General features: G+C 38.3%; 2 protein-coding genes across 4 annotated transcripts; one reads left to right on the forward strand and one right to left on the reverse strand.

Annotated features, from left to right (window-relative positions):
• The first annotated feature begins 1,248 nt into the window (after positions 1 to 1,248).
• Tsp97E (Tetraspanin 97E) lies at positions 1,249 to 7,459 on the forward strand. Of its 3 annotated transcripts, none has more exons than XM_046625207.2 (7): positions 1,249 to 1,317; positions 2,197 to 2,298; positions 2,500 to 2,667; positions 3,395 to 3,493; positions 3,614 to 3,739; positions 3,852 to 3,977; positions 5,020 to 7,459. In XM_046625207.2, exons 2-7 carry the CDS (start codon positions 2,239 to 2,241, stop codon positions 5,116 to 5,118), a joined length of 678 nt encoding a protein of 225 aa, XP_046481163.1. In that variant the 5' UTR covers positions 1,249 to 1,317; positions 2,197 to 2,238; the 3' UTR covers positions 5,119 to 7,459. The 3 variants fall into 3 exon arrangements, 1 of the variants encoding a protein (XP_046481163.1); XR_011176649.1 differs by lacking the exon at positions 1,249 to 1,317 and adding an exon at positions 4,292 to 4,419 and having other exon boundaries at positions 1,889 to 2,298; XR_011176654.1 differs by lacking the exons at positions 1,249 to 1,317; positions 5,020 to 7,459 and adding exons at positions 4,292 to 4,419; positions 4,725 to 5,002 and having other exon boundaries at positions 1,889 to 2,298.
• LOC124218563 (uncharacterized) lies at positions 6,555 to 10,743 on the reverse strand. Its single transcript, XM_046625116.2, has 2 exons — positions 9,597 to 10,743; positions 6,555 to 8,516 (listed from the first exon to the last, which is right to left on the reverse strand). The coding sequence occupies exons 1-2, from the start codon at positions 10,372 to 10,374 to the stop codon at positions 8,092 to 8,094; spliced, it is 1,203 nt and encodes a 400-aa protein (XP_046481072.1). The 5' UTR covers positions 10,375 to 10,743; the 3' UTR covers positions 6,555 to 8,091.
• Between the last annotated feature and the right edge of the window lie 532 nt (positions 10,744 to 11,275).

The raw sequence follows: 11,275 nt of genomic DNA on the forward strand, positions 1-11,275 counted from the left end.
ATGAATAACACCTCGGGATGAATTTCGCAAACTTTTCAAACTTCTCGTAGATGAAAATCTCCTTTGTACATGACTCGCCAGAGTTTTTACGTGTGTGACAAAACACGGACATGTCATTTACACTTTTACTTAATTTCCTTTTTTTCTTTTCTTTTTTGTCATTTAGTGAACTTGCGGAAAGATAAGATTCATTTATTGCTCTCCTCGCATTTTTATTACTGCGCGTTAATTAATTCTGCAAATGATTTGCTGTCGCAGAATATGTTCCGCGTTGTCCGTAGAAATGTAAGTTTCTATTAGGTGTCGCGGTTACAGTAATCACGTGCGGTTACGACCTTGCGGTATTCAAAGAATGTTATTATCCTTAACATTAATTAGTCAACTTCCCGACAAATAGAACTAATTATACAGATTTAGGTAAACTAAATTTCTTTCATCGGAACGAATAAATCAACAATACGAATGAAAACTCAGGCTGTGCAAGATTCATGTCAGTTCACTGATCATCAACAATTGACGACGGTTGAACAGCTGGACTGCAGAAATGACGGTTTTTCAGTAAAATTATCGAATCTTCGTGTAACCTTCCAAGTTGAGAAATTGGTGTGCCTTCGAGTCTCGAATTTTTCACCTCTCAGAAAAATAATCTCCTCATATATAACGTTAAAAACAAATAACTCAGATAAAACCTGTTTTGAAAACAAGGTTATATCCTAAGGAATTCAATTGTTCAACCAAAGCTGAAATATATCTCTGCCAAAAAATATTTCGCCAAAACTTCTGTCGATCACATAAACGATAGAGGATTTTGGTTTAAGAATTGAGAAACACTAAAAATGGAAATCGAAACAAGATGAAATTTTAACCTTTCGAGAAATAGAAGTATTTTTCGAAAAAATTAACTCCCAAAAATGACCGTTGACCAATCAACCAAAACGAATATCAAATAGGCTGAAACCCAATTCGCATCATCCATTTTCTTCACCCATTGTCTTAATCACCCAGAAAATAATTCCAATGAGACAAAATCGTGTGTGAAAATTCCAAACGGTTGTTGGTCTCAACTCGCAGCTATCCCTTATCAGCCTTGACAAAAAAAAAAAAAACCGACAAAAGCAGACAATGCATAGCTGTAAATCATTAGCGTGATTAGGAAAATACCACTCTTGAGCAAAAAAGACATACACGCACACATACGCGAAGTGTATAATGACACACGATAACGTCAACGAATCATATCTTTCACAGTAAACTACAGTAGCTCTTTCGTTCCGGAATAACTGAACAATACGCAGCTGGCTTCGCTCCGTCCCACAGGTATTTGACGAAATTATTATACAATGTTTTTCGAGTCTGAAAGATTACGTACAAGCCTGGTGAACACGTTTTAATCGGTTTTTATATCACTGACAGTGTCGGTCGAAGGTAAAAATCATTTATCCAGTATCGTCGAGTCGAGTTTTTTCATCTACACCGTTTTTTTCGTTGGATAAAAATTCGAATTTCGAATCTCGGTTCGAACACGTTTCAACCGGTTTTCGCATCACTGGCAGTAACGGCCGAGGGTAAAAATCGTTTATCCGATATCCTCAGAATCAAGATTTTTGATCCGGACCATTTCGTCCGTTGGATAAAAATTCGAATTTCGAATCTCGGTTCGAACACGTTTCGAACGGGTTTCGGATCAGTGACAGCAACGGTCGAGGGTAAAAATTGTTTATCCGATATCCTTAGAATCAAGATTTTTGATCCGGACCATTTTGTCCGTTGGATAAAAATTCGAATTTCAAATCTCGGTTCGTTGGCGCCGCGCTCCAAGTCGGTAATCGAGGCAACGATTCTCGAACAAGTAAAAAGACAGTCGATGATCGGACGTTGCCATCGATTCGGCGAGTAGCGAGTCAGCGACCGTCTGCTGTCAAGTGTCAATTCGTGTCAGTTCAGTCTACTGCAATATTTGCCCGTTATGCAGAACTCGGCTTGAACGGGAACAGCGTAGTAATCAAAAGAATAATATTCTATCCGGTTTGAGACTGGCGCTCGCTTAAATTGCATCTAATTTCGCCTTACACGGACACGCGCAAATACGCGCACAACGTAATTCCACCTTACTTCGGTCAAAGAAGACGTTATTTGCAAGCATTTAAGAAGGGACGTACGAAGAAAAGAAACATCTTCAATCAATCGTTATTTCAGCTCCGTAAAAAACTGAGCGGTTGATAAATCTCATCGCAGAAGATGTGCGGTGGTTTTACGTGTTCGAAAAATGCACTAACGGCGCTAAATGTTCTTTATATCGTGAGTATAAATAATTAAATTTTACCATATATACATAGTAACTAATCTCACCTCCCATAATATTCGCAAATCATAAATTAATTTGTCTCTTTGCCTCATTGATTATTCATTCATATATTTCTACTTTCTCCTAGAGTCGTCGTATACATTCGGATCATTCGAAAAAAACAAAAAACTTCTCCACTCGTTTTCTTCTTTCAGGTCGTAGCCTTCATCCTTATCGGCGTAGCTGTCTATGGCAGAGCCTCTGCGCTCGTTACAAATCTTCCTATAATCGGAGGTATTTTAGCCTGCGGAGTGATACTTTTTCTCATATCTATACTCGGCCTAATTGGAGCGATAAAACACCATCAAGTACTGCTGTTCTTTGTATCCTTTTTTACACCGCAACTCGTTATCGCCAGCCGGTCAATCGCAATCAGTTGCCCTTCAACCTCCCAAGTTCGACCCAAGAGTCGATCTCTATATAAAAGCGTTTTATTTCACCCTTTGCTGTAAATATTTTTGTCAGAATTTCAGGTTTTATTGAAAAGGATCTCTGGCTGTTTTTAACATAATTGTGAGGGATGTGTGAATGTTGGCTAGCATTAGAGAAATATTTTTTGCAGTTTTGAAACATGTGCTTTTTACCTTTACCAAAACTCTTAAACTTTCGAAAAAAAAAGTTAGCAAACGTGCATGAAACTCGAGGCAGCATTTCACACTTCCGTTTGAGGAAGCTCACGTTTACTCGCAAACTTTTGACTATTCATGTCTCACATAAAGTACCTGGGCAAATTTGGAGGAGAAAATTATTGTTCAAACTTGAATTCAGAAAGAGGTCTTTAATAACAATATGCTCCGCTATCTTTATGCCTTAGGATGTTCAGAAACGGTAAATAACAAGGCGAAATAAATGTGTGTGGTTAACGATAAAAACTAAGCGTCATTGATAAAAATAAAGCCAGATTTTGTTTCAATTGACGCAAATTTTAATATGAATAAACGTATGCAAATGGTAAGTAAGATTTGTATTGTGTTTTCTTTATCTCAATTTGCTAAAAAATTCAATACCGAAATGTTCGTAAACTGGTCTCCTTAACTCATCGACAAATAGTACATGGTAATTTTGTTCCTGCTATTCCTGATCCAATTCAGCATTGCCTGCGCCTGTCTTGCCGTAAATCCTGAACAACAAGAACAACTTGCCGAGGAGGTAAAAAAAAGGAATTTGATTCTTTCATACCTTGCGTCGAATATTCTTTTAGACGTACGATTATGTCTTTGCGCTTAACTAATTTAAATCCAATTCTATAGTATTACCACTTTTATTTAGGGATGGAAGCGAGTAAATAACGAGCTGAAAATGAAAGTTCAAAACACGTTCAGTTGCTGCGGGTTCGAGGGTTCAAAGTTGACCGGCACGCCTTCTATGGATCACCCTACCTGTGTTATCGTAAATGTTAGTACCACTTTTTTACATACATTTGTTTCTTTCTTTCCATTCTAACAAACAACAAATAGTCTACCGATAAATGATACATACTCACTGTGTATTGCTACTCTAATCTTAGGAAGTTTGCTGCGAATCGAAAGCACAGCCATGCGAGTGCGAGCCGTGTATGCAAAAGCTACAATCAACGATCGACTATGCTTTTAAACTATGTGGTGGAATCGGACTATTTTTCAGTTTCACAGAGGTAAGTCCAATGAAAGAGATGTGAACGAATTAGCGGAAAAATATGGGATTTTGACCTATGCCTGGGATTTATAAATAAACCCTAATTTGTAATGCTAAATACAAATTATTCGATTGATATGATGCGTGTTTGAATGACAAATTAACAGTGAATATTCGAGATATAAATCAATTTTCCAAGAAATTTCTCCAAATTTAAATTTTATACTAAATGCAGCCAGTTCGTGTTAAAAAAGATTTCTTCCAGTATTTGTCACGGTTCTTCTTAACGACGCTCGTCATATCTTGAAACTAACACGTACATGCCTATTACAGTTTGTTGGTGTTTGGTTGACCGTACGCTACAGGAACCAGAAAGACCCAAGAGCTAATCCTAGTGCTTTCCTCTAGTCTAACACCATCGCCATGTCCCCTGTGTCCTCATATGAACCTCCTAACAGATGGTGGGTGGCTTTTAACACTGGATATGGTATTTTCACACATCCTCTCACTAGTCACGAGCAGTTATAAAAGTTGTCTGTCAAGGTCCGCGGTTGATTACTCCTCGTATCTCATTGTCGAAATTGCAGTGAAACAAACGTTATTCCTTTTTTCCAACAAACTCATCCATGATTCGCAACTTTTATTAACTGCGAATTTTCCATCTCTGACATTTCAATTTAACGTACAAGTTTATTGTCTTATCCATACGTCTTTTCTTTAATGTTCCCTGTGTGCGTCGTCTATCGGTTCAATTTCCAGGGGTTAGTTGCAGGGAAAGATTCTGCTGAAAACATTAGCATTCCTAACATTGAACCAATTCCGAGAAGAGGGAAGATACCTTTTAACCTCAAGAAATTGAACACGAGTGTAACTATAATGAATACTTGAGTGATGATTGCATGAAATTTTATGAATAATCTGTGTACATGTTGTAGATAGTTGGCAAGTATCTTTTGTACTGAACACTTAATGTTTTTGCTTTTGTTTTGTTGTTTAATTTCTCGTCCATAATTCTTAGTCATGTCTGGTGGGTTTGGCTTAGATTTCAATATATTTCATAGGTGATTGCAGCATTCTTGGCTAGACGTTATAGAAACCAATTGGACCCAGATGAAAAGGCTGCGCGAGCTGTTTTTCCTCGTCAAAACTATCTTTACTGATTCCGAAAAATTTGACGAAGAGCCAAACTTTGGAAGTCTCTAAAAAGACCAATTTGACTTGTTCTAGGATCATTTGAACATTAAATTAAGTCTCATCGAGAATACTCGTAAATTGTTTTATTACAGAAATAAATAGAAAAAAAATCACAAAAAGAAAACCGTAAAACAAACGGTATAAAAAAAAAAGAAAGCAAAAAAATAGATCTGTACTTCGACGTTGTTCCTGGAACTAATGTAACTAACTATCTTAAACTGTCAGAAATCCTGAATAGCCAAAGATCAAATTCTCATCGTTCATAGAACAGTGCAGCAACGAACTGTTTACTATCAAAGATACATTAATACCGTTGATATTTTGCTCATTCGTGGTAGTAACTACAGGTTTTCGTTTTAAAAAATTAACATTCCATAGCTAGTACAACTGCAAAGTCAGCGCTATCTACACGTATCTTTTAGAAAGATTCATAACTGCTCAACAGTGTGAAGTTACTTTCAACGATTACCGAAATCTTTCTTTTTTCTCATAATCCAGTAATAAACATGTCCAAATCGGTGAGGGGGACATAATAGATGAAATGTGTGCTCTAGTCAGCCACTACGACACTATCATAGCAAGCCTCAATGCGCCTTGTAGTATTTAGCATAAAACAGTTTACTGTTTAGATATTAACCTTTAAGAATCTCCCGGGAGAGGTACCCTTCTACAAAAATCGTTTCTGCAGAGTTTATTTCTACAGAGATTGTCTCTACAAAAAAATGATTTAAATAAGTTTAGAATCATTCGTCCGGAAACTAAATTTAAATGATTTGTGACATCTTAAAGAATAGAATAAGTTTAGTCATATTCGAAACCACAACACACAATCCCCTGATAAAAACGCGGAAAAGACGAATGCATCACCCCGAGAGCTAGAATAAGTTAGGCTTCGCCTTCCGCGGAAACGATTTCTGCAAAAACGACGCCCTCTCAATCTCCCATATCTACCGAGATCTCTTTATTCCTTGCTGCGTACTAGACAGGCAGACAGAGCTAATTATCGCCAGAATTCCGCACGAGCTTCAATTTCAAATTTTATGTATATCTATTGTTAAGCGTAAATATTGGAACAAAAAATTATTTTACTTGATTCCGTATTTGTTAGAGAGATTGCCATCCCTTTCCGTCAAATTTACGGCCATTGTTTAGAGTTTACTTCAAAAATATGTGTACCTTTCAGAATAAATATATATATATATATATATATATGAATATTGAATATATATAAATTGGCTATTCGTTCGTTGTGCGAATGCCAATTCGGAAGTAGTATTTCATAATACTGTAATTATATAAATCGTTTAAATTAATCATTCCGCCATATTCGTATATTATCGAGGAAATCAAAATTTCCAACAACCAAAACTTTCTTCCCTTGATGTGATTTTTGTTTATTCGAATTTTTACCATTCAATGTTATCTTTAGGTTCTAACTATTCTTTACTTTTCTTAGATTTAGGGGATATTAATACCATGTGAATGTTGTATATCTTTGCAAGATCGTACATCCTATTTCAATGGCTATCAAGCCGATAATATTATACCTAATCAAATTTTCCAACCATCGAAAATACCCGTGTATTTATTGTATTTTTTATTTATTTTTTTTTCATTTACACAATCTATCTTGGAGACCATTAATTATTCCATTTTGATTCATGTTGATGAAAAATCGAATATGTTTCATTATACGTTGAAATCTATAAGAATAAATAAATTTCTATTTCGCGTTTACAACAGCTTAGTTATACCATTTACATATACAATATACAATACGTAATATTTGCCTACAGTTTGTCTATGCAGATACAGTATCAGGCTTCCGCACTTATTGTTAGATTCAGAGATTGTGGAGTTCGAACATATACGAAATTCAAGACTTAAAAAATCTAATTCCATTGAGTCCTATCATATCAATCAAAATGTGGCTCAAAGCGATATTTTTGAAGAAAAAAAAAGAAAAAAAAGACAACAACCGATGAATATTACGTAAAACAAGCTCGTATTATTATAGTGTAATTACATGTTATCGTAGAATCACGTGGGTACATTTACTCGGCGGTTTTCATAGTTTGATGTATGATGAAAATTTCCTGTGATCATTAAATCGTGATATACTTGGTTTTCGAGCCGAATAGACAAACTGTAATTTGAAATATCTATGTACACATACGTGTTATGCATAAGCCAGACGCAAACTATAAGTAAGTGAAATGTATTCAATTGTAGAAATATATACGTAGTCCTGTTACTGTAACCTCAGCAATCAAAATAAATAAGTAGTTCAGTACGTATCACATTTAACCATATACATTCACGTTACCCACATCATGCAAAGTGGTGCGTATTATCCAATTCCTGACACAGCGCTCTGCAAACTGCAGTTGCGAAAAAGAAATAAAAAATAAAAATAAATAGTAACGATAACAGATAACAACGCTGTAAAACCGAAACTGAAAATTAAACCAACTCATTTCTGCGATACAAACTCTTGGCAAATATATTTCTTGAATTCCCCGTTTCTTCCGACTTCAAAGCTGAACCTTCTTCCATATGTATATACATGTATGTAAATATTTTTTTTTCAACTGTCGTGTGTAGTAAAAATTTCAAGCAGAGGATAATTATGTCAATTATATCAATGAAGAATAAAATAGACGCTCTTTAATTATTTTTTACAATACTTCGTTGCGTGGTGTTTAATTTATAGAAATAAAAAATAATGTTGCATGTTCCAGAAAAAAAAAAAAAAAAAACTATAATAAATCATACATTATTCTTAACTTCCGGACAGAAAATTGAGTATATTATACGCTCGTACAGGTACGTGCGTCGGATTTCCGTCTTGCAGACATAAATCATGACTCGACGTATATTGCATATCGATTCGCATATACGTCGTCTGATTATTCTTCCGCCGTGAAAATATTACATCGTTAATAATAAGACGGATGACCCTTGTAGTATTTCGAGGCTTCCGAATGTCCGAGAATGGAGCCTCTGTCATTACCGCCAACCTCGCCATACTGCCCGTTATTTCCGTAGTAAACTTGATTCCCATAAGCCAGTTTGTCCCCGTTCTCCTTCTCGGATTTCACCCCCTTGTCGTAATGGCCCTTGTGCCCGTGTCCTCCCTCGTTGTACTTCTCGTCCTGGTACCCACCGCTGTAGTAATTATTCCCTTGGTCTCCAAAGGCGCCACGGGTTCCTCCGTAGTCGTAATGGTCACCCTCGTCGTTTGCAACGTCGTAGAAGGTTGTCGTTTTCCCATTCTCGTCCTTGTGGTGGGAAGTCTCGAACCCATTTGTTGCGTGTCCCTTCTTGTGCCCAGTTGCCGCCTTGTCTTCGGCCCCTTTGCTACCTGCGAGAAGTTTTTTTCTTTCCCTTTTCTTTTTTCTTCCGTTCAAATTTCACATTTTTTCTCACGGCTACCGAAACGGAACTTATCAAAAGGTTTATTCATCGGTATGGAGCATGTATACAATTGAAAGGATCACTTCGTGCAACTAGAAAAACTACGGCAGGGATACAAAACTGTTGCAGACTTTCAATGGGTAATATTGACCGTGTGAAAACTACATTGCGGATTTGATTTGAATAGACCAAAAAAAAAAAAATGTAGTATATTTTATCTTCACACAGTCTATAACTCGGTGAAATAATGAATTTAAAATTATTATATCAAATTCCGGATCAAACTGTATTTAAAAAAAAAAAAAACATGTCATTCTATTGGAAACTTTCAATATTGAAATTTCACGTTTATTACCGATAAATATATTTCATGAGCTTAGAAATTAGTTTTAAAACGAACATTCTTACAAAATCGTAACATATATTACAAATAATTTTCGATCAAAAAGGTTGAAATTATGAAAAAACATCCCTTCTCTAAGAAACTATTGATGTAATGTTGAAATGTTGTATTAATTGAATAGTGAAACTAGCTAGATTGTTCCAGATAGATTTATTCTATCCATTACGAGTACCATAAATTTTGTTAGTGCATACTGCAGTCACCTCTCGTTACGAGTCTGGTCTGCTCTATCATCCATGATTCCAGAGTACCAAGTGGTTTCGACTAATAAAGTGTACTAATTCGTAAAATCGAAAAAAACCTGTTCAAACAAGTCTTTCAACTGTAAACCTTAACAAAGATATAAATTTATAATTTTTCATAAATGCATCTCGATTCATCGTGAATAATACCGCATGAAAGTAACGCCGGGAAACAGTGTGTTATGTTGATATGCGGTCGAATAGCAAGGGTATTCATTGCCGAAACCGGAATACTGTTTTTGAGTGGGTGAAGCTTTCGAGCCAAAGTTGGAATAGCCGATCTTACGTCGCGGGAAACCCGCCCGATGTATTTTTGGCAGAATAATATGACTAAAAGGACGAAAGCCCGCGAATACTCCTCCGTAAATTTTCCCCGTCTCACCTTTCTGGTCGTAATGACTTCCGCCCCCGAACGACTTCTTGTCCACGTATCCAGACGTTACGCCACCGGCGTCAGTGTAGTAACCAGAGCTACCCTTGGCGTCCTTGGCGGCCAACTGACCGGCCGAAAGGCCTTCAGCCAGCCGACTACTGGACTGACCCTTGTGCCCCTTCTCGTTCTGGTAAGCGCCGTTGTTCACGGACTCTCCGCCCTTGGAAAAATCGCTTTTTTCTAGTCCACCGCCGTAGCCACCGTAGCCTCGGCCATGGCCACCATAGCCACCAAAGCCACCATAGCCTCCACCGCCATAGCCACCATAGCCGCCATAGCCTCCACCACCGTAGCCACCATAGCCACCATAGCCTCCACCTCCACCACCATAGCCGCCGTATCCCAGGCTTCCTCCGTCGTAGCCGCCGTGGCCAACAAGATCAACGATTCCGGCATTCGTGCCGCCGAGATCACTGATGTCAGATCCAACGTCGCCGTAGCTGGATGAGAAGGACCTGGTCCCACCGAGTCCAGATCCGTACCCTAGATGGCCGGCGTTAAGCCCCAGAGAACCGGAACCTATTCCACCAAGACCACTTCCGAAGCCAAGACGACTTCCGATGCCGGCGCCTATTCCGCCGAACGAACCACCGTAACCACCAATCCCGTATCCGATACTACCAGAACCTCCGATTATCTCGTCAGACGTCGCAGTGGATCGCACTCCTCGAAGAAACACCGTCAGAATCAGGATGGCGCGAATCGACGCACCCCCGATTGTAATCATCTTTTGATTAATGGGTTATACGGTTATCGCTACCGACGCTGTCCTTTGATCACTAATTATAGTTTCTGGTCTAGGGATCCTGTTACCGGCTTCCAATTATACGAGCACCTCTTGAGTCTCCGGATTACACTGATAATCGCTCTCCTCGCAGGAGGTCTATTTATACATCAGGTGGGGTCGGCTGGTAATTTAGTCAACCGCGACACCTCGGTTTAGGGTAGGGTGAAGGTGGTGAGGAACGTTCTTGACGCACTTCAGCCATGTTCTTGTAGGCTGCGATACGGTGTGTACAGGCACACATGCACACCTTGGTGCGGCGGGGTTTTATCGTTTACCTATATTTTGAGGCCCCGTGACAGAACGGATGCACTGAGTTATCTACGGTTTGTTATACCCGCCTACATATGCTATTTGTGCAGCAAGTGTACAGTCACCCGATAGTATGCAAGTACCGACACGGAACGTGCATCGAATCGATCAATCGTACTGGTACGTACCGAGTCTCCGGAGATCGGATGTTGCTTCAACGCTGAAAATTGGTGACAGGGCCGCGAATACCCCGCCTGTATATCCTGCATCTGATGTTTGTTATATACTCCTATTACAACAATCATACTACATACAACCAATTTATTGCATGCCAAGCATTATCGCTTCACGTTATTATAAAACAGTGTAAACTACTTAGGTGAAAAACGAAAAGGAACCGTTACAGTACTCGTAACTCCACAAAATTCAAGATCCTGCTGGTGGCTGGTCCTCATGATGGACAGTAAACTCTACTCCAAACTGCATTATACACGTTTACAAATCCATGACAGTTTCTAATTGCAATGAAATAAGTTGGTGGCTTAATTATCTCCAATTCGTTTTCATTGAATACCATCGATGTCGGTTGCCC

Source organism: Neodiprion pinetum, chromosome 1, assembly GCF_021155775.2.
Source record: "Neodiprion pinetum isolate iyNeoPine1 chromosome 1, iyNeoPine1.2, whole genome shotgun sequence".
Taxonomy (NCBI): domain Eukaryota; kingdom Metazoa; phylum Arthropoda; class Insecta; order Hymenoptera; family Diprionidae; genus Neodiprion; species Neodiprion pinetum.